Source organism: Ambystoma mexicanum, chromosome 1q (assembly GCF_040938575.1).
Source record: "Ambystoma mexicanum isolate Mex_15411 chromosome 1q, UKY_AmexF1_1, whole genome shotgun sequence".
Classification (NCBI taxonomy): domain Eukaryota; kingdom Metazoa; phylum Chordata; class Amphibia; order Caudata; family Ambystomatidae; genus Ambystoma; species Ambystoma mexicanum.
The window spans coordinates 837,268,545-837,292,483 of NC_090922.1; the positions used below are offsets into that span (position 1 = coordinate 837,268,545).

Consider the following 23,939-nt stretch of genomic DNA (forward strand, 5'->3'; position numbering starts at 1 on the left):
ATTGAATCAGGTACTTTTTGGTTGGAAGGTCCGAGCCTCACTGAGGGAGGCCTATGTGAACTTTTGTTTAACTCTGAAAGAACTTTTGGAAAGCTGGAATAAGTGATTAACAGGGAAGGCCAAACGGGCCTCGAGCAACATTTTGAACTGCCTTTTTTTTGATAACCTGAGCCAGAGTGTGTCATCCTGTTTACGGGGGACCGCCTTACTCCGTGCTGTCCAACGTGGGGAGGAGAGCCGACTAAGCCACCTTGATCCTTCACGTTACAACACAGATTTTCCTTTACATACATATTCCCCTTTACACACTTTGTATAAGAGCTAGGGCAACATTATGTTTTGTTAGTATAGGCCATTTTGATTTTTACAAAGACTGACTAGCACTGGGTTTTCTTTTTATTTGATGGTAGAGACTATGCCCATCTTAGCTATAGGGCAAAGTAGGAGTTTTTCCAAAGCACAAGAAGTTAAAGGTTTTGAAACATTTAACTCTTGTGTCCGTATGATACCATACCTCCCTTACAGGATGTATAAGAGTGCAGTGCCCCTGTCTGCTAGACATCTCGGATGCTTTTGATAGCATCAGTCATGAGATCCTCCAGAAAAGACTGGAAGATATTGGTATTAAAGAAATAGCTCTACATTAGATCACCTCCTCCCTTACGGTTAGAACAGAAAGCACTCTTTCTGGCCCCTACTATTCCCGGTCTCACCCCCTTACCTGCAGAGTACCCCAAGGACCCACACACACACCAACCTCTACACAACACCCCTACTAAAGCTCAATAGATTGGTTATCTCCCGCTACAACAAGACAGATGACAAATCTTCAAATGTGTCAACTACCTGTCAAATGTTCAAGTCATTATAAACTGACTTGGACGAGTGGCTGATACTAAACAGACAAACTCAACCGTAGCAAAGCGGAACTGATGCTCTGCAATCCTACAGGTTCCAACTCCACCACAATCCTTTGGCTTGATGAGATGGCCCCCTTACCTAATCCAGCCAACCACATTAAGGAATCTTGGAATCACAAGAGAAAACACCCTCACTCTTGATCTGCAGATCAGAGCCATTGTCAGAAGTGGTTTCTCCGAGCTGCACATGCTATGGCACATCTTACTTTTCTTAACATTCCCCCGCCTCTCCCCATCCCGGGACATGACCATAATTTTTCTAATTCTATCCAAACTGGACTTTTAAAGTAGCCGGTATCGCAGACTACCAGATTACCCAATGAGGAAACTTCAGAGATTTTAAAATGCAATGGCCAGACCACTTCTCAGAATTAAGCAATTTGAACATATCACACCAGATTCACATTTTCTCCACTGGCTACCCATCAAAGAACGGGTGCATTTCAAAACCTTGCACCTCCTCGCCCCATTGTTCAAACCATGGTGGGGGCCCTTTGCCTTCAGAACAAGTTACTTACCCGTGGTAACCTTCTTTCGGACTGGATATTCCACCCACGTATTCCTCATCTTTGATATATATCCAAGTCTGCTTGCAGCTTGCTTTGGCTTTTTTTTTTTTCATTCATAGTCTCGAGCGTAGTCGAGTCATGGCCTTTGACAGCCTCCGTACTGTCCTCGGCCGTGACACTGACGATGGTATATGAAGCACACGCAGTGACTTACTTCAGTTCTGTTTCCCCTTTGATCTGCATGCCTCGTCATAGATGACATACTTGCCGTTGCGAGAAAGGAAGGTGTACAACACAAATTCTTTGCAAGAAAGTGGGGAAGGATGGGAGCGCAATGAGGAATACATGGGAGGTACATCCAGTCGAAAGAACGATACCACGGGCAAGTAACTTGTTCTTCGAATGGAACATGTCCTCCCATGTATTCCATAGCATTTTGTCTTAGGAAGTGGGTTACAAGAATTGCTATTCGTCAAGGTTATGAAGAACGGTTGCCAAATTTGCATAGAGTCTAGTCAGTAAAATGTGCTGAATGTATGAAGGGACGACCAGGTTGCCACTCTGCAGATGTCCTGCACCGGAACGCCCCTTTCCAGAGCCAAAGAAGCTGCCACTCGTCTAGTGGAATATGCCCTCAAACCTTCGGGCGAATCTTTCCCTGCTAGTGAGTAACATTTGGTAATGCACATAACTATCCATTGTGAAATGTTTATTTTGTTACCGCTAAACCTAGTCTTTGACCTGCATAACCTACTAAGAGTTGGTCATCCTGACGAACATTAGCTGTTCATAAAATGTAGTAACTTCGCACCCTTCTAGGGTCCAGCCTATGAAGCCTCTCCTTTTGAAGGATGAGGCGGTGGGTAAACTGTCCCTAAGACTGTTGCGTTAAGTGAAATTCCCACAACTTTCGGAAGAAAAGACGAACAGACCCTTAACACTACCTTGTCCTTAAAAAAAGGACATCAAATAGTGGTTTTGAAGATGGGGCCAGCAGTTCGATAACTCTGCGGGCAGATGGGACGGCTAACAAGAAGATTAACAGCCTCAAAGGACACGAGTGTAATGGCTCAATAGCAGCCACCATAAGGCACTTTACCACCACCAAGTTCAAGTCCCTTGTTGGTACAATAAAAGGAGTTGTTGGAAACAAATGTGTTAGCCCTTTTAGAAACTGTGACAATTGGCACTTTAAAGTATGGTCTCTCATAAGGAGATCTCTTAAAGATCGAAAGTGCTGCTAAGTAGCCTTTGACTGTAGCCACTTGTAGCCCTGAATGGGTCAAGTGGAGCAAGAAAGACCAGTGGGAAGTTTGTATGTGAAGGTATCAACTTTCTTTTCCCTGCACCACCTGTGAAACTTGTTCCAATAGCAGTGGTATTGGGATTTAGTTGCTAGCCTTCTAGCCGAAAGCAACACCTCTATCACGTCTTCCGGAAGGTCCCAATCCTTAGATCTCACCATCTCAGACACCAGGCATGAAGATTGAGAATCCTGACCTCTGGGTAAAGAATGCAACTTCCCTCTTGCGAGAGCATGTCCTCTCTTTGGGGGAATACTAATTGGAGGTCAGAGCCATTTCCTGAAGGTCAGATGGCCATTTCCAGAAGATCCGGCTACCATGTTCTCCTGGTCTAGTCTGAAGCAATGAGGATCATGGTTTTCCTGAACCTCACTAACCTCCCAAACATGCAAGGAATGGCAGGAACAGGGGGAAAATCCTACAGCAGTTGGAACTTCCAGTCCACCACAAACGCATCACCTACAGCTCCTCTTGGGGAAATTCACTGGAGCAGAACTGCTCGCACTTCCCATTGACATTGGTCACGAACAGATCCAGTTGAGGGGTTCCCCAAATGGCAAAGATCTCCAGAAGGACTTCCTGAGCCAACTCCCACTCGTGGGAGATCGTGCACTGCCTGCTCAGAGCGTCAACTGCTGGGTTTTCTTCTACGGCAAGATGAACTGCCAGGAGAGCGTTTCCATCCCTCAGTGCCCAAATCAGAGCTACAGAGTGCATGGCCACAGTATTGTCTGTCATTATCAGGGCACTGTTCTTCCTGTACTGAGGGCAGGAAGGCCATCAGCTAATCGGATTGCCCTCAGCTCTAAGAGGTTGATATGAAGTCTGGACTCCGACTAAGACCAGTGTCTGCTGACTGAAAGATCTTGCATTTGCGCTCCTCATCCTGTGAGGGAAGCGTCTGTCACAAATGTCATCTCCAGCCATGGTTGCCAAAAGGGTGCTCATTATATTCTCCCGGGAAGGCCCCTTCACAGAAGATCCTGGGTGACATTTATCGGGGCCTGGAGAAGGTCTGTCATTCTGCCGGAGAATTGAGACCACTGGGATCTGAGAGCCCACTGAAGGGACCTCATTATTAAACTAGCTTCTGGCACCTGACAAATGCAGGATGCTACGAGGCCGGGCAACCTTATGAAGTGGAAGGCCGGGAGATGTTGGGCAAGCTGAAATGTTTGGACCATCTGCGAGAGATGTGGTGCCCTTAACTCAGGTGGCGAGGCTTTTCCTGATGCTGAATCCAGGACTTCTCCAATAAATTGAAGCTTCTGTGAGGGTGTCAAGTAGGACTTCAAGTTCAGGGAGAAGCCCAGTTCGAGGGGGAAGTGGCAAGTTTGACTGAGGTGAGCGAGATTTTTTCCGGATAACAATCCCTGTTCAACCATTCATCCAGGTAGGGGTAGGTGTGAATCCCCCTTGCCACCACTTGCATAAGCTTGGTGAAGACCCTAGGGCCTGAGGTGAGCCCAAATGGAAGAACCCGAAACGGATAATGAGAACCGGCAACCGCGAACCTCAGGTACATTCTATGCTTCTGGTGTATGGGCACAAGAAAGTAAGCATCCTGAAGGTTCAGCGACATCAACCAATGCAGGAGTTTGAAGGGCCTAAAGGATCAGTGGAAGTCACCACCTTGAACTCGTCGTTCCTGAGGAACCTGTTCAAGCAGCTCAAGTCCAAGATTGGTTGCACTTCTCCGTCCTTCTTGGGGATTAGGAAATGGGGAAAGTACCAAACCTAGTTTCTCTCTGCTGCAGGTATCAGTTCTATTGCGCCTTTCTCCAACTGGATGAGAATCTTCTGTTGGAGGAGCGGATCTGGAACCAATAAAGATCAGGATCCTTGGGGGCAATCAAGAGGTTTCTTTAAGAATGGGAGGAAGTAACCATAGGCCACTGTTTGCACCACCCATATATCCGAAGTTATGCCTTGCCAACTCCAGAGATGGTGTGACAGCCTGCCTCCTACCACAGACTCAGACTGGTGGGTGAGGGAGTCATTTTGCTGCTCCAGTTGCAGCGGGGAGGGGGGCAATTCAGCGGGTGTTGCGCTGGGAGTTCTACCCCCTCTGCTTCCATGAAGTGCCATTCTCTGACCCCTTTGAGAGAACTGACCTCTTCCTCTTCAGATTGAAGAGTAGAAACAAAAAGGACGTTCGCCACCCTTGTCCTGAGGGTTGTACAGGTTGTCTTATTGCCGCCCCTAGAGGTTTAGGTGCTGCTTCTAAAGCTTGCAATTTCTTTAAGCTGCTGTCAGCTTTTTCACCAAACAATTGAGTCCCAGCGAATGTGCTTGGACATCAGTAGACCCTGATCGCCTGAGCCATGCCAGGTGTTTTAATACTGCACGGACAGCCATTGCTCTACTTACAGTCTCAACCGTATCCAGACTGGACTGCAAGGATAGCCTCATGGCAGCTTTACCATCCTGAATTAGATTTAGGGATCCGTCCCTCTCCTTGCCTTCAGGAATATGATCTGCTGCAAAGGCAGCCAGCCCCCACCCCTCCCCTGCCCGAAAAGGGTAGGAATGTATTTTGCCAGGGGATTGGTGGCATTGGCAGATTTCGGTGCCATACTGCCCACACTAAACATTCTCTTCACTATAGCATCCACTTTCCTATAGTGGATGTCAGCAGGGGTGGAAGGGTAAGCGGACGCTCTAGAGGATGCTGTGGCAGCCTTAACCACTAGGCTTTCTGGTGTTGTATGCCTGTTGAAGGGAGGATCTATGGAAGCTGCTCTATATTTCTTTGTCAACATCTTATTAACTGGTGGAAATGAATCTGGCTTCAGACAATTCTCCATTACCCTCTCTCAAAGCAATGTGAAATGGTAATACTGCTTCATTTACTGGACTGTGCTGCGGACATTACCTGTCATAGATGTGGAATACATCGGAGGACACAATCCCCTCGAAAAAGGTTCTTCTGGAACACTGGGTGTCACAAATTCATAACCAAATGGAGATTGGTCCTCCTCTTCCTCAAAGATAGACATAGATCTCAAGAAATCGGGTCTAGGAACAGGTTTGTATGATTTTGTTGAATCTGTTGAAGTCTTTGCAGGTTTTTGAGGCACTGAATGTGCTGATGGCGTCAAAGGCGCAGAGGGCTTCGACAACTTTGAAGAAGCGATTAGTTAATGCCTTGATGTCTTTAATTTTATTACATGCTGCGACAGTTCAGGCAAGTCCCGACGGCTTCTTGAGTGTTGGGAAAAGCCACAAGACAAGAGTGGAAGCGCATGAACATTTCATCTTCAAGGAAGACGATTAAGACTTCATCTTGTGCGTCGGCTAAGGATCCTTAGACTTGTGTCGAGGAACCTGGGCTCTTGCACGCGGGAAGGAGACGCAGCCTTGTCTTTCGAGACGCAGGGGTGTGGCTAGCTTTCTTTGACTCCGTGAGGGGCCCTTGGAGTAGCTGCACTCCAAGTCTATTTCTGCCAAAAAATGCTATTCCCATTCCACGCGAGTCTATGACTTATAAAGGGGACTGTGGAGTGAAGGAAGAAGTCGATTAAGATCCATTGTGTTGCTTCTTACTTTTTTTGTTGGAGGACTAGGAACGTCATGTCCTCGATCTCTAGCACTTCTGTTGTCTAGAGCGCTTCTTTTCAGGGATCCGTCCCTCGAATCAGAGGAGGATTTTCTTTTAGATGGGGTAATGAAGGGGGGATTTGGAGGAGGGCTTCTCTGCCTTGATCTTCCCCCTTCCTTTCCTGGAAGCCCTTGACCGTCATGGACTGGCCTGAACCACAATCATTTACCTTGTGGCATACTCCCAGACATCATAGACATATGGTGCAGGTCTGTGATGTTCATTTTTGCCCCGCAATCAGTACACCACTCAAACCCACTTAGAGTCGTGGACATGTCGAACAGATGACTATTCGACTTCTGAAGTAAGCATGCGGAAAAAACAGAACTGAAAGTAACTGTCACTGTGTGCGCTTCATAAACCAGTGTCAACGTCACGCCCGAAGACAGTATGAAGGCCGGCGAGGGCCATGTCTCGACGCTGCACAACACTAGACTATAAAAAATTATTCCGAAGCAAGCTGCAAGCAGACTTAGATCTATATCAAAGAAGAGGAATGCGTGGGAGGACACAATCCATTTGAAGTAAGTTTTAACACTAACCTCCCTGCTGAACACTTTGCTCCAGCAATGCTGCACAATTACTAGCGCCCAACTTAAACTAGAAACAGCAAAGAGGATCCTCTTGTTTTATTTTATTTTTAAAAAATTCTAGCCACAACACTGTGGAGCACCCCACCCGTACTGCTCTGCCTGGAAATGAACCACCTGACTTTCAGGAAACCGCTGAACACTTGGCTTTTTGACCAGCCACTTTGAAAGAGATGAAAGTTAATAGCAGCAGCTTAACTGTGCTCTAGAAATGTGGGCTACTTTATGACCAGCAATTGCAAAACTCTTTGCACTACCACCTGTGGGAAATCAATAGGATGGATGGATTCTCTACTGCACGACACTTGTCCGCACCTGAATCTCAGTAAAATCTACAACCAAGAGACAGGAAGCAACACCCTAGTTCTCCTCCAAACCCCTCATCCATCAACTAACCACTCGCTACAAAAATCTTGCATCCTCCCACTACCCATACTCCTTCAGGGGACCATCCAGATACAATGCCATCTATCAGCAACAATACTGGCACTTTTTGCACTCCAAAATCCAGGGGCTTGCCTTATGGCAGCAGTATTCAAACTGAGGGCCGCATCCCTGGGGGGCCGTGAGGATTGGAAGAAATGGGCAGGGGCTGCTCACATGGTCGGGCTGAAGCATGAATCTGTCTCGGGCACAAATGAAAGTGGCCCGCAGTTGAAAATGGATATTCATTCCTTTATTCACAGACTGTTTGACTAGTACCCAAGGGGGTGCTTTGTGTTAAAATGTAAGTAAATTGTGATTTAAAGAATATTTATTCAGGAAAAATTGTCAAAATTACTAACTGCATAGTGAAGTACCTCAATAACATTGGCCAAACAGGTGGCCCATTTTGACGGGCCCACACTAGCATTTTTGGTGCAGGCATTGCCCTATAGGCCAGTCTGAGCCTGGCAGCTCATCCATAATGGCGAGGGGGTGCCCACCCTGTGGCCCCCCTCACCCATTATGGACAATGAGCACTCCCTCAGCTGCTTTTTCCAGGTGAGGGAGTGCTCCTGGGCTGGCTGAACTGTCAAAGGGAAACCATTTCCCTTTGACAGTTCAGTTCCCCAGCCGCACATGCTCACTGAGCCATGCAAGGCTGGGGCGTTTTGCTTCGCCAGCATTGCATAGCTCATTGGAAATGCTGGCTGGGGTACTGCATGTCTATGTGCGAGCGGGAGCTCCTGCACCTCCTCGCACATACAGACAGAGCCGCCTGGAGCAGGGCGTTTCAGCACCCACATGCAGAAGGTACATTTATGTACTTTTAAAGAAAATGTGTATATGATTTGTGTATGCTTGTGGTATGAGTGAGTATGGTGATGAATGCTTAAGTAAATGATGGAGTGATTGCTGTATGAATGTGTGTGTAAGTTTGTTTTGGTCCATTGAGCTGATGACCAGTAAAACAATTGAATGGCTGCCGCCTGGGCCAACAGCACCAATTGCAAACTGTTTGGCTATTTAACCATTTTTATTGTAAAGTATGCTCTACTATGCAACATTTTAGCCCATTATTTTAAAAAAAGATTCACAGGGGGAAACCTCCCCCCCCCCGAACTCCTCTTGATTGGTTCAGGCTCCCTCCCTGCGCTATGGCGTTTTTGGGGAAATAGTTATGCCCGCTACACTTAAAAAATTCACCAGCCGCCACTTGCCCTCGGACTGTGTTGGGAACGGGATGGAGGGAGCCCAGGGACTGGTGTGAGCAGGATGGGTGGGAACCATGGGATAGTGGTGGGAGCAGGTTGGGGAGAGTCCAGTGTGTGTGATGGGGAGAGGCCAGGGACTGATGGCAGCAGGTGGGGAGTCCAGGGACTATACTGGGAGTAGGGTGCAGTGATGGCGCGCAATTCATACTGTCCATTTGCAATTTTTGGGGGCCCGACCTGCCCAAATTATGCTATGGGGGGGGGGCCAAGCCAAAAAGGTTTGAAGACCACTGCCTTATGCCCTGCCCAGTCCTGTACTAATCACAAATTTTCATATAGACACAGATAACGGGTACATCCCGACCTATACCCATCAACACAAAAGGTTCTCTGCATCTGCCTTGCCACTATCCGACTAGCATAGCCTGGCCTCCTTTCTAACAGAGCCATGAAGCGCAAGGTCAACAAAAATTGGCAGAACGCTGCTATATAAAATAACTTCATACAACAGTATGTAAAGGAGACACCATCAGGTAGCTCACTCGTCCCATCTTGTGGCTAATATTGGCCACTGCATTTTTAGAGAATATACAATTAGCGTTAATATTACTGTTTGAGAAGCAATCCTCTGGAGAGGCAACTCCATATTCCCATGTGCACAGAGAAGAAACATCCCTGTCACGACTGGTCGGGAGACCAAACCCTGTCTAACATGCTTAAAATCAGACCGGGTTTGTGCACAACCCTTCATTCGAAGAGTCCTCTTCGCGCTTCCAGGATTTGTACCAACATTGACAAAATAGTGTAGAACCTGCCATTTAAGCTTTTGGCAGCCATCACATTAAAATGTAAGTCTGTTCCTGGGCTTTGGTTAGCAATGCATACGACTTGTCTAAAACACTCCTTCACAGTAGTTATTCAAGCAGATTTTGAGCTGACCCAGCAAAAGGGCTTAGCCAGAAAACACCTTAAGGCTACATCTGTGACAACCTTTTTGTTCGGCCCATTTTCCTTGTCCTCCTGAAAATCAGGCAGTCTTACCCGACAATAAGACCATGTGAGAAAAATCACCCCCCACCCCCTTGTTACCCAAATTTCACCCATCAAAACCAATATTCCTCAGGCAGAGGTCTTGTCAAATCAGTGTTTAAGTCCTTGAGGAAGCACTTTGTTCTGGACCCATGGATCTGGATTGCTGAAATTTGAGACATGAAAATGAAATAAACTAGATATGTAATATTTTTATACGCAAGATGCCTAGCCAATTTTTCAATGGCCAATTTGCTTTCAAAGTGCTTTCTGTATGACCAATTTAGTCTTTTCAGCAGGCACAGCAGAAAGTAAGAAATTCTTGAGTGAAGCAGTTTACAGGTGGAGCGTTTGTGGAGTACCCCAAAAAGAAGCACATTATATGGTGCAGCAATCAAAATAAGTATTTGTTGAGCAGGAGCTAAGCACAGGTCCCGACTATCCAGCATTTCTCAATAATGAGAAGCTACGTCTGGGGATAGTACATAGCAAGTTGCAAATCTAACATCCACATGACAAACTATAACCTATTGTCTTTTATATATGACCTATTATGATTTAAATGTTGTGTAGCTGTTCCTTTAGGCTCATGCTCAAACACGCAGAGATATTGTCTCATAGGTTGTTAGTATGGCACTGCATGGCTTGTGAAAAGCATGCTCCTACTTGTAGCTGTTGGTGTCAAGCTAAGCTTGACCTAAATACCTCCAGGCAATTTTGGACCATGCAGTCGTCGATAGGTCACTCGCACACGATCCTTATACCCAGGTATGAAATACACTGTATTAGAGTGCCATCATGCCATTCTCCCTTCAAAGCCCTCATTTATGGTATACACTCTCTTTTACATGTTTAGTGAAGGCTCAGGTTTGCTTATCATCCTCATTTTGAAACCTTGAGCATGCAAGAGTCATGCATGGTGGCATCATGGCATTTCCCCTGAAGCGTTAAGGTTCTGTGGTCTGGTCTTTCTTCAGTTCTTCACTTTTCCCCACTTTCCAGCACTGGCTCTCAAGAGTCGTTGCTTGCCGGCGTGGGTATTGGAGGGGGCCATGGTCCAGCATACAGCAATCTGCACACTGGCACCTGGGTGATTCCTGACTGTATGCTTCTGGATGTTCTCACAGCAACTGGAGTGTGGATGTCCCGTTTATTCCTTGGCCTTAAAATATATTGGTTAATCCCTCTGTACGCCCCTCTAAACGCAGGGCTCGATTCAAGATCAAGCATCCCCAGAGTGTATTCAATGGGCGATGCTCTGGTCTTCCAGATGGCAGGACTCTGGCTTCAATGACTGACAGATATTTTGGTCATTGGCGGTTGGAAGCTCACAGCCGTTTAGTCCATGTGTCCATTAGAACAGTGGGGGTATTTCTGAGGTATCGGGACTAAGGTGCATGGTTCTTTCTTGGTCCTGGTGTTCTCCAGAACATGGAATATATGCATGAAACGTTTAGTTGGACAATTCCCTATGGGGCGATGCACCCGGAATAATGCACCTGCATGGTCTGGAAAACTTGAGCAGAGTTCGGGGGCAGCGCAAGAGTCAACATTTATTTCTGATGAAAGCTGACAAAAGGACTCTTTAAATGTATGTTTGGAAATGTGGCAATCCAGCTACAGTGGTGTGATGGCTGTTTTAAGTGAAAAGGGAATGACTACCAAACCAGTCCATCACACTGGTTTCCATTTGTACTGATGGCGCAAATGTTGGATGTTCATGTACAGTTCCAAATGTGATGGTCTCAGGACCAAACCGGTACTGCACCAATTAGTTTGTGGAGGGGTCTCTGCTAAGGGACAGAGGAGATTAGCTACGCCCTTCCTCACTCCTTGCAACTTAAGGAATCTCCAGAGATGGGTAGAATCAGTTGTTGGGCTCTCTGTGGAAGATGGCACATTGAATCCTCTGGCCAGCCATGACGGCTGGACTGAAGACCAGTATACTGAGATTGAGCAAGGAGATATGCCCTCCATTCCCAGCACTGTGTGCTCCTTCAGTACATGTTATGGGGCTTTATTTATTAAGGCTTCATTGCCTTGAAATCATGGGACCGATAGGCCGTCCTTGAGAACCTTAGTGGAGATCTGGAGGGTCTCAATTGGGTTCCATGTAATGTCCCCGCAAAAATGTCTCGCTGTTTTTGGAGACATTACTACATTGAACATGCGGGGGGACAGCCCCGCAACCCCTCACATTTATTATTTTTCTTTTACAAGGGGAGCAAGGGACATCTCTGCAACCCATCCCCATACATGTCACCCTATATAATGTCGCCAATGGCTTTTTCGGGAACATTAAGGGGACATTATTACCAGATACCCTCAATTGCTCAACAAGCGAGAAAGGGCCTTAACCTGTTGGTCTGATGTGGCCAAGCCAAAGGCTTATCAGCACTCCGGTAAATGCTTTTAGATTCTCCGAAGCTGTATTATAAAACATATTATGCCTTGTTCTAATTGTACAATCTCCTACAGGGTGATACGTTATGTACAAATATACGTTGCGCCATTTCTTGCTGGCCTAAAAACGAGCATAACAGTGCCCAGTTATACAGCTCATACCACAGACTGTTGATTTTGGAACCTTCAAATAGTTCCTCCCATTTTTTAACTGACACTTGCTTTGTCGAAACAGGTGGTTTGACAGGCTGTATTACTCTCCAACATCTCTGCCTCTGAGACAGATAGAGACCGAGACCCAGACCGAGACCCAGACCGAGACCCAGACCGAGACCCAGAGAGACCCAGAGACAGACAGACACACACGACTTGATTTAAATGTGGTAATACAGAAGGTAGCCAAAACCTTATTGCAGCTCCATATGCTGAGCATTGTATGTTTGTATCAGTTTGTGTGAATTCAAGATTTCACCAAGTAGAATCAACGTTCCAGCATTTTGAATTGCATGCATCAGCTGCAGAATACTGGTCTCGATAATCAAGCCTTGCTGTGGATGGTACCTAAACAGTTTTAGTCACAGAAGATTCAAAACTCTCAATCTCTTGAAACACTACCCTTCTTGTTATTCCTTTCATTCTCATCTACTGCTCCCACTCAGTCCATTCCATTACCATTTTTGTCAAACATGCAGAACACTCATCTCAAGCAGGAACAGTTATCTGTGACAGCGGGACTGCCCTAAAATACCTTGCACTTTGCTTTCAACATTGAGGTCCTAGCAATCCCACAGCAAGCATGTGCATATTTGTATTCTTGTATTTACTTGAAGAACAGGAATGTCAGTTTCGATCAGAAAGGAATTACAATGACATTTACAAATGGCAGAGGCATTCCCCTGATGGGTGTCTGTACAATAGCACAAATATGAGAACAAATGATGAGTGAGGCAGATTATGTGGGTGAATACAAAAAATATAAGAAATATGTGACTTACTGAGGTAAGATTAACCCAAGGAAGGAAGTGCTTCTAACTAAGGAGTACTGTATACATAAAATTACATCAAGCATCACTACCAGGTGGTGGGGTTAGGTTGGGAGGATGGGGGAGATGGCAGGGGAACTCCCTCTAAAGCAAGCAAGTGATGTTTAAGCCGAGTTTTGAAGTGAGTTGGCTTGGCATTGATTGTGATGGGCAGCATTTCCAATGGAGCAGCCAAGTAGGGAGAAAAAGCAGAAGCGAGAGAAGGCACCGGGTCAGGCATCTTCTCCCCCTTCAACCCCTCTTCTCCCTGCCCTTGAACCCCTCACACTCTAATTCCTCCCACTGCTTTCAAACTCTCTTAAACTATCCCCACCACCTCCTTCAAACCCCTCCCCACCATTCACCAATCTCCTCTTCCTTTAAACCCCACTTCCATCACCAACCAGCCCCTTCTTTCATCCAATCTCACTCCTGCCTCCAACCCCCTCAACTCTAACTCCCCCAAAGCACCCTCCCATCTCTTCAATTCCCTCACCTCCTCCCCTCTTTCCCCCTCCATGTTGCTTACCTCACACTCGTCCCTTCAATCTCTCCATCGCCCCAGCTTCCTTCCACCCCTACATACCAACCCTCCAAACCCTTCCTTTGGCCCCAAAGTACTGTTTATCATGTATGTTGTGGGATGTATTATGTATGTTGTGCAGATGGTGCCAGAATTATCAACATTGTCGCAAAACCCCTATGCGCGCCAAAACCTATGGAAATCGCGCTTTACAACACAAAAAGATGCCTGCCAAATCTACTATGCATGTTGTCAGTGGTGGAACAGAGTGCACTCCTGAAACATGTCACTGGGCTGCCCAACAAGTAAAAATGGAGCACGGATGAAAAGCAGTGCTTTATGGAAAGAAATCCAGAATATTGCCTTTAAATCCTTTTTCTTGGTTGCTGAAAATACAGAATGCCGGTCCAAAACACTATAAAACATCCAATATTCTTGCTGGGTGTTACAAGTCACTTCATTCAAGAAATCATTATGAACATACAATGTAATCAAAAGCAGAATCTGTCATCAAAACATTCACAGCAAAAATGTGCCTGCCTGTGAAATCTGTCAAAATCTGTGCGCAGTACCAGCGACCACCTGTGTGACAGCTGTCAGTCGCTTGCATCATAAGATTTAAACTTGAACACTGAAATCTAATGTCTGAAAACGAAGTGACCTGTTATTAAGAGTAACTTAGGTTGTAACTATTCAGATCCCGTGGTTTAGAAGCTGGAATAAGTGTTCGAGCTGCTTGTTTGCAAATTGCAAGTTTGTTTTAAACCAAGTAAAAAAATGTAATAGAATGACATTTAAACTAAGGCTCAAACCAGTTCAACAGCTTCCCCCCACAAAGGGCGGGCACCTCCCTTCTGCTCCACTCCACCAGGAAATCACACCTCTGATGATTAGATCGGGGGAGGAGATCGTGGGCTGCAGGGGAAGAGGACAATGGACTTCCTCTGGCTGAAAGGATATGCAGAGTGTGAAGAGTCAAACGGCCTCCCCCAGAAGGAAGGGGGCGGAGATTGCTTCTGAGCTGCAAGTAGGAGAAGGAGGCGGGGACAAACTACCATTTGCTGTTTAACGAAGGCAAAAGTACATTTTTAAAAAGACTGATAAATTACTGTGTAGAATTGTGAAAAATGTGTCAGATTTGTTAATGTGATTTCTGGATGCACGGTTTAAGAGATGCCAGAACTGAGATGTTCTGGGAAGTAGTAGCGGAAAATATGGTTTACACCAAATGTATTTATGCCAAAAGCACAAAACTTCATACTCTTATGCCCATATGCAATGCACACATTTGTACACATTTTCAGATAAACTAGATATTGTGTTCCGGCCAGAAAGAGCACAATTCTGTCAAAAGCAGACAAGATCCTACAGCGACGAGGGTTGGAGGAATATCTGCTACACAAAATATGATCTATATAGGTTGTTGTTGTATAGGTTGTTGTTCGAAAGATTGTACACATGCAAATATGTATTGTACCAAAAGTAGATTTTATGTTCAAAGGAACAAGGGGAGGATTCTCTGACTCAGACCCACATCACCATGTGACACCCTGTTTTCTCCTCCAATCAAGGGAGCGAGGAGACTCTAGCCAACCGCCGGCCTAAGGGGCGCTTAGGATAAACCAGCACACCCCCCCCCCTTTATCATATGCATAAAAAGACAGCGGAGGACTTCGAAAGGACACACAGATTCACCCACTATCCTGATCCTGGCGGAGCACCCTGCGAGAGAACCATCTACTATCCTTGCTCCTGACTCCAGAAACTTGGCAAGTAGAAAGGCCCATTCCATTAGCTGAACCATTTTCAAATAGGCCTTGAATTTCAAGAACCAGAAAGAATCCCACAATATCTAAGGGGAACAAAAGAAACAGCTGGGCTGTGCTGTAACTGCTTTCCTGCTAAAAGAATCCTTACCAGAACCAAATGATCCCATCCAGTTGTGCTGTCACCAGAGAACCATTGCAGACCTGATCCAGTCCTGTGCCGAGCTGTGACCAGAACCATTGCAGATCCAGTCCAATTCGGTGTGCCCAGCAGTCTGTCCCAGAACCAGAATCCCTAAGGTTCCGATGGACACCCAGATAGGGAGTATCCATAGATAGGACTGCGTCACTAGCATATGTACTGTCCATAGTAATACCTGTCTTAAACCCATTCTCGCTTATATTCAGAACCGGTAGTGTTAGGAGTATTGTTGAATTGTCAGAGCTTTTCTTGCACTTCGTTTCTCTCAATACTTATGGGACATCTCTCCGTCCTGTGGGACGGGACCGGAGCACTTAGTAAAAAGCAGCCACATTTTTTCCCAAAATGTGTCCTCTCTTTCTGATCGCCCATCAGTCCTTTTCTATCGCCAGGTCAAAGACCCATTAGCAATAACAGAGGAACCTTATTAGAGGGGACGGCGGGCAGGCTTCTGGAGGAAAGGGGACTATGGACTAGGAGTAAGGTGGTCACTACGGTGAGTAACCTGGTAATACTCCTACGTCCCGTCCCCTTTCCTCCATACTTATGGGAGATTCCCAGGCACTCCTTAAAGGAACTATGGGTGGATGGAAATACCCCTCACTGAAACAGGTTCTTCAGCACAGCCTGACCAAACTGAGCGTCAGCCCTTGAGCTCATGTCGAGACAATAATGCTTACAGAAAGCAGATGGGGAGGCCCAAGTAGCTGCCCTAGCGATGGACTCCCTGGGGACATATTTCTGAAAAGCAACCGCCGCTGCCTTGCCCCGCACCAGGTGTGCATGAATACCCTTAGGAGGTTTTAGCCCTTGGACGGTGAAACACTCTGTGATGCAGGCGACGATCCACCGAGAAATAGTTGCCTTAGATGCCTGCTTGCCCTGAGGGTTACCGAAGGTCACAAAAAGTTGAGAAGAACTCCTAAGCTCGGAAGTCCTGTCCAGGTAGAATTTAAGAGCTCTTCGGAGATCAAGAAGGTGTAGAACCCTCTCAGCCTCAGAGGCAGGGTTCGGGAAAAAAGACCGGTAGGGAAAATCGACTGATTCAGATGTAATTCTGTTACAACCTTCGGCAGAAAGGCCGGGTTTGACCGAAGGACTACCTTGTCCTTGTGAAAGACCAAGAAAGGATGCGCCCCCGACAATGCCTGGAGCTCACGCCCTCTCCTTGCTGACGTAACAGCGACCAAAAAGGATACTTTCGAGGACAAGTACTTGAGGTCCACAGTAGCCATTGGTTCAAAGGTTTTATGGCATAGCGCTGTCAGGACCACATTTAGGTCCCACGGCGGGTGCGGATTATGAACCGGAGGGTAGAGGCGTGTCAAGCCAGCAAAATGCCTCTTCACCACTGGGTTAGTCGGGGAATAAGAACACTGGTCTGTAGAAAGATAAGCAGAAACCGCTGAGAGATAAGTCCTGCATGACAGAACATGAACCCCTGACTCGGCTAGGGAGGACACAAAGGACAGCACCGTGTCATCCGTGCCCACCCCTGGATCCAACTTCCTCACCAAACACCAATGACAGAACCTGAGCCATTTATCTTGTACCGAGATCTGGTCAAGGGTTTCCTGGCTGCCTGGATAATACGCATGTTATCCATAGACAAATTCAGATGCTCTAAAGACTTGAACTCAGGACCATGCCGCCATACTGAGCAATTGAGGGGAGGGGTGCCACAGCTGCTGTTCCCCTTGGTGAAGAAGATCAGGAGATACTGGTGACCTGATCGGCGGATACACCGACAGGTGTTGAAGCTCTGAGAACCAAAACCTGGCCGGCCACCACGGGGCTATGAGTAGAAGGGAACAGTTCACTGAATTCTTCAACTTCCAAATTGCCCGGTGAACTAGAGGCAGAGGCGGGAAGGTGTAAGCTCTCATGTTGTGCCATGGAATCTCGAGAGCGTCCCCCAGAGAAGAGGCTCCCAGCCCCTCTCTGGAGGCATATTGAGGAAGCTTCTTGCTTACCGCCATAACAAAGAGGTCCACCTCCGGTGTGCCCCAACACGAGAAAATCCATGAGAGGACCTCCGCCTTCAACTCCCACTCGTAGCTGACCACTGTCTGCCGGCTGAGGGAATCCGCTGCGACATTCAGCTGGCCCGGGATGTGTACTGCAAGCAGCCAGACACCACGAAGCACGGCCCACTCCCATATCTGGATAGACAGGTCCACGAGGGGGTGGGGAGAGGGACTTCGTTCCCCCTTGCTTGTTGATGTAATACATTGACACCACATTGTCCGTGCGTATGCGGACCACCTTGTTGGCAATGAGCGGTCTGAACGCCTTGAGCGCCAGAAAGATCGCCAGAAGCTCCAAATGATTTATGTGCAGGAGCTTGTCCTGAGGCGACCAGAGGTCCGAGACCTGAAAAAGATCCAACGTCGCACCCCACCCCAGAAGGGAGCAGTCCGTTGTGATCGTCACCGTGGGGGCTGGGTCCTGAAACCCTGCACCCGCCGACAGGTTGCTGAGAGATGACCACCAGTCCAGGTCCACTCTCATGGAATCCGGAATCATTATCCGCTTGGAATCCGGGTCCACAGCCTGACGCCAGGAACTCCGAAGAGCCATCTGGGTCCGTCTCATCTTGAGACGAGCAAGAGGAAGCGCCAGCACGCACAAGGCCATGAGGCCCAGAAGCCTCTGGAACCACCAGGCCGACATGCACTCCGACTGCGCAAACATCTGACACGTGGCTAACAGATCCGCCATTCTGTCCCTGGTCAGGTACACTCTACAGTCGATTGTGTTCCACCGAAAACCCAGGGAAAATCAGGTCCTGCAAGACCGTCATGGAAGATTTACGCCAGTTCACCGACAGCCCAAGATGGAACAGGAGCTGAAGGAGAGACTGGAGATTGACCGCTGCTGCTAGCGGACAAGGGCTGCGTAAGAGCCAGTCATCCAAATACAGATACACATGGATACCCTGGAGACCAAGATAGGCCGCAATCACCGACATCTTCGTAAAGACACGCAGCGCCGAGCTGAGGCCAAACGGAAGCACTCGAAACTGGATGTGCTCCTCTCCCAAAGAGAAGCGGAGATATCTCCTGTGTGGGTTCCAAATCAGGATATGCATGTACGCGTCCTGAAAATCCACAACGCTGACCCAGTCGCCCGTCTGCAAGGAGGAGCGTATCTGGCTGGGCGTAATCATCTTGAATTTCTCTTGGGGTAGGAAAAGATTGAACTGGGAAAGGTCTAGGATGGTGTGCAGGCCAGCCTGGTTGGGTTTGGGGACCGTAAACAGCCCAAGGGGAACAGGTTCCACAGCTCTGAGGTCCAGAAGTTTCTGAACCTCGGCTTTGAGGGAGGGCGAGCCCGACAGCTGAAAAGGAGGCTTGCAGGGTGGTGTAGGGGGTAGAGGTAAGCGGAAGCCCGCTCGAGCGACTGACAAGACCCATCTGTCTTCTGTGATGATCTGCCACGCCTCCCAATGAGACGCAATGCGTCCTCCCACCAGGGTCTCGTGCGAGCACGGAAAACCTTCATTTAGTAGGTTTATCGGTGGTGGTGCCACCTGAACCTGAGGAGGCAGCTGAAGAGCGGGAGAAAAACCGCATCTGTTGTTGCCTACGGTGGTTACTCCCCACAGGGGTATCCACTCTGCGAGATTTGCTGTCGAGGAAGCCCCTAAAGCCAGAGGAGTGTCGACTTTGTGACAACGTTCTCTGGGTTTTGAAAGGAGCCTTAACCAGGACAGACAATGACTTAGCTGTCTTAGTGCTATCCTTCGTCTTGGTGAGCTCTACATCTGTTGTAGAATGAAAGCGCTCCTTCCCATCGAACGGAAGGTCAAGCACCTTGTCCTGCACTTTTGAAAATTTAGTGGCATGCAGCCACGCCTGCCGTGAGGCATCAACCCCCAGCATAAGGCCCCGAGCCGAGGTGTCTACGTGATGAGCCGCAGCCTCCAGGAGATCCTGGGCCAAGACCCTGGCATCGGATAGGCCACCCTTGAAGTCTTCCAACTTCTCGACTGGGATGTGCTCCTCAAACTCCGACAGACCTTTCCACATCCGCATATTAGCCCCCGCTAATATCAACTCAGCATTGGCCTGCCTGAGATGCAAGGCAGAGTTGGCAAGATTTTCCTCCCTAGGGAGTCAAGGAGCTTGTCCTCCTTACCCAGGACCTGAGGAGCTGTCGTGGAAGAGGATGCTGCAGGTCTGGATTGCAAAGTGGCCGCAGCCACCACTGTGGAGGAGGGAGGTGGACAAGACGACAGGGCCACCTCTTCCGAAGAATGTAGCCTGTACCTCGCGTCAATCCTATTGACAAAAAGTCCCGAGTGTGGCTTTTCCCCAGACTCTTCGGACCTCTGCCAGAACATCCTTCTGCAGCAACAGGCCGGTACGCTCCAAGGGAAACAGGGTGAACGCCCCAGAAAGCACGCCCTCCTGCAGAGCGGGTGTCTCGGGCACCGGAACATCCAAGAAACTCATGTCCAGTACCCGGTCATGAAAAGATCTGCTAGAGTGGGGAAGGTCCTCGTTGTCCTAATCGCCTTGAGGATCATCTGACAGGTCAGGATGCTGCTGAGCCGTGTCAGGCACTGCCCTGTCCACTGGGGACAATGGAGGCAAAGGCAGAAGAGCCGTGAGAGGCACCACGAGCAAGGGAGGCCCCGGCGGAACCACCGGAGGAACGGGTGGAGCCGAAGGCGTAGGTTGACATATCTCCCTGAAAAGCCCTTTGAAATATTCCCTCATGGGGTCGGTGCAGATAAGCGCTTGAAATTTACCGAAAACCTGAGGCCTCTCATGAGGTGGACAAATCCAAGGACGTAGCGGGGGAAGGGTGCCACACCGGCCCTTCCACCGGCGTATCCACATAAATCAAAGGTGCCGCCACCGCGGGCAACAAAACATTGTGCGGAAGAGGCATCCGGGCGTTCCAATCATAAACCGGCCGGTAAGGATGCGCACAAGGGACCTTAGGTTCACCCAAGGGACCAAGCCCTACACCAGAGGCTGATGGCGTAGTTGTAGGGGAAGCACCTAAAATGGCCACCGCGGTTGTGCCGGGAACGGGCGCCATTTTGTCCTCATCTGAGGGGAACTGCGGCACGTGAGTTAGTGAAGCAGGGGTCCCCATCGATGGACCAGGGGTCTTAATCTTAGCCTTAACATAACGAACCTCGGCAGAGCCGGTACTATGAGGCCTGTAATGTTTTTGTGACCTACCAACCGCCAACCGAGCCTTCGAAGGAAGGACCTCGGCAGTGCCGGTAAAAGAAGAACTTTGCTTCTTTGCCCCCTCAACAGGTCTGGTGTTACCACAAGAGCAGGAACGGTGAGCAACAGCTTTCACTGACAAAGCCTTTACCGGCCTCTCAGACCTGTTGGTAGCTTTAGCCTCTGAACGTGGTACCTCGGACCCAGGCCCGGTAAAAGCCTTATCTGTGCGGGCCTCAACATCCATTCGGTAACCAGCCCAGCCAATGCCTCGGGGCGGACCCCGGTCTTACCTTTGAGTCGACAGAGGCCTCAGAGCGAGCTCCGGTACCCCACGACTCAGTAGAACTGGGTCTACAAACAGCCCGCACAGGATGGGCCTCGGAGCGTACTCCGGTATTCACAGGCCCCTTACAGTGACCCTCAGAGAAAACTCTGGTAGAATTATTAGGCCCGAAGGGCACCTCAGGGCGAACCCTGGTGACAGAGCGATCAACGTCCCTCCCGGCCCGAGAGGAACCCGGAAAGGTATCCCTCGGCCGGGGGGCTCTGAAAAGTAAAGAACTTACCAGGCGTTTCTTCTTCTCGTCGATGAACGCCTGAAAATGTGAAGGAGGAGTTCGTCGGAACACCTCCTCCCACCGCTCCAACCGACGTTGAAGTGCCCGGACCGAAAGGGAGTGACAGTAAAAACAGGAGTCCCAACACTCTAAACAAAGAGGATGGGGATCCGCCCTCGCGAAGCGACGGTGACACGAACAATCAGGAAAATCTAGCTTGAACGACAGACAGACCAGTAAACGAACGCTAGCGAGAGCCAAAGAGGAAAAAAGGAAAGAAAAACTTCCGAGGATGCAATCACGTCCGGCCACGATCGAGCGGAGAAAAGGACTGATGGGGGATGCGCAGGGTTACGGCCGTGTGCCGGGCCCCGCGCAAGAAAGAGGAAGGACACATTTTTTGAAAAAATGTGGATGCTTTTTACAAAGTCCTCCGGTCCCGTCCCACAGGACGGAGAGATGTCCCATAAGTATGGAGGAAAGGGGACGGGACGTAGGATTATTGCTTACCCATTGAACATAGTGTGACGATATTGTGAACCCTAAATAAATATTTTAACTTTGCAAACCGGCCTGATTCTTGGTTCAGTGTGACCAGGGGGGTTCAAAGAGGGGCGGGATATGAGTGGTACATCGTTCAGAATAAAAACTTTTAGACACAAAATAAATAAGGATTTCAGTTGTGCATTACACGCTAGGCGTCGACTTAGGTAAAGTGCCGGATTGAAATCACTTACAATGTTCATACTAAAGTCAGTAGTGCTCCCGCCCATTCATAAGTGCTTAGAAACTATGTCAATTAGGTATTATACAAATATCATGCAACATAAAGGAACATGCATGGCAAGTCTACATTAAGCATGGGGGAAGAAAGGAGGGGGAAGAGAGAAAGGGAGAGAACTGCACTTGCCCCATATAAAGCCCAGAAGACTGTTCTGTAGTGTAACAGAATTGGACAGTTATGCGGACAAAGTAGATTGTAAAATACAGAATTACTTCCTACCTTGCCAACCTTTGTTGTTGAAGGTCAATGGCCTTTCGCGGTCAATTCTTGACAAGCCTCCTGAAAATTGAAATGGAAGGGTTGGAAATGTGTTATATGATATAACCAGAAACGTCTAGTCCACAACTTTGCCTAGAGGAAAGCACATGCTTTCAGATTTTGCACTGTGAAAAGAACAGATAGCACGATTGCTACAATGAAAATGCATAGCTATTACACATGCAAAGGTCCAAAGGAGGAAAGGTTGAGACAAATTTACTAGGCGTGCTTTATGAGGTTCCTGTGGCAGTGGACAGGTATATCAATTAGTTATTGGTCTACCGTGGCAGCCCCAAGGTTCTTCAGATCATGCCCGCGAGTAATGCGAGCGAGAATGTAACCCACGCCTCTGATAGGAATCGGGCACATGCAAGCACCAAATGACATCAGTGGCTCACGCTAATTCGCAACGGGTATTACCCGTCCGCGCACACTCTTTCTGCAATGTAATCTGATCTTTGAACATATGAACATCTATAACTTGTAACTAGGTCTTTGGACGCCTCTATACATAAGTAATGTGGCTGACATTAATACCTACTTTACCTCGATGCCTGCGCAGTATCCAAGTCACCTTCCGGAAGCCCCGCATATAATCCAACTGAGCTGCACACAGTTGCAGCGTTATACGCAACATGGAATGAGTAGTTTTTGTCTGATTACTTTTTAACTAGATACACGGACATACGCACTTATTTATACAAGCGTCAACCGACTGCTATCAAGCCAATTCAGATAGATCTCCCACATGAAAAGGAGACTATTGACTATTTTTGACTCTTTTCCTAGTACACTCAGATTAATGTACTTATTCTTTTACCCCCACCTACCGTGTAGTTGTGAGTGGAGTATTTGTTGTTTGATGAATGAACATAAGATCAATATATCTTTACCTTCTCTTTTCCTTACCAGAAAACAGTACTTCCATTACCGTACTTTCGACATTACTCGGCTGTTGCTATCGCTACCACCACAGCTGGGCGAGTCTTACGCTTATCTTTATCAACATGGTAGAGTCATACTAATACAATTATGAGATTGAGACTAAAACAGAGATACTTTTCCTGACAGGTAGGACCCTACCACACTGACATCAATTGGAATTTTGAGGTCAGGACCACTAAATGATACTTATGTACAATTATATTGACTACTCACATGATTAGCTCATACTGAATCGCTTTACTTGTAACCCCTTAGGTGTCTACAAGCAGAATACATTTGACCACTTAGGAACAAATAGCTCCCCAGCCCTGAAGATTCTGAAAGGCGTTGGCAATTCTACAACCTAAAAGGAGCATTTTGGACATATTTGGGACTTAGTGGCTAGATGCCACTGCACTGACTTGTGTGAAGTCATTACCTAACATTTGATATATGCTATTTGTGTGTTGATTTACTTTAAAGAAAATGATACAATGAACACTGATAATATATTTGCTAAAGTGTTTGATATGTACTATTACTGGTTTACTGGTTTGCCCCGACCATATAAAAGGATTCTTTTTCATAAATCCTGAGGATATGCATTTACTTTAGAAGTATTAAGTCACTGAAATATTATTGAACGTGATTTTCTCGAATGATTCTTGATCATTTAAATTTATTTTACAATCGGATTTGCTTAAACTGTTAAAATATA

General features: G+C 47.6%; 1 protein-coding gene across 3 annotated transcripts in view; it reads right to left on the minus strand.

Annotated features, from left to right (window-relative positions):
• LOC138537572 (torsin-1A-interacting protein 1-like) overlaps nt 1–23,939 on the minus strand; it is a 731,597-nt gene that overhangs the window by 212,283 nt on the left and 495,375 nt on the right. For all 3 annotated transcript variants that reach the window (XM_069641458.1, XM_069641460.1, XM_069641461.1), the window contains exon 8: nt 22,259–22,318. In XM_069641458.1, the coding sequence (XP_069497559.1) occupies nt 22,259–22,318 (60 nt within the window). The remainder of the gene's footprint in view (nt 1–22,258; nt 22,319–23,939) is intronic.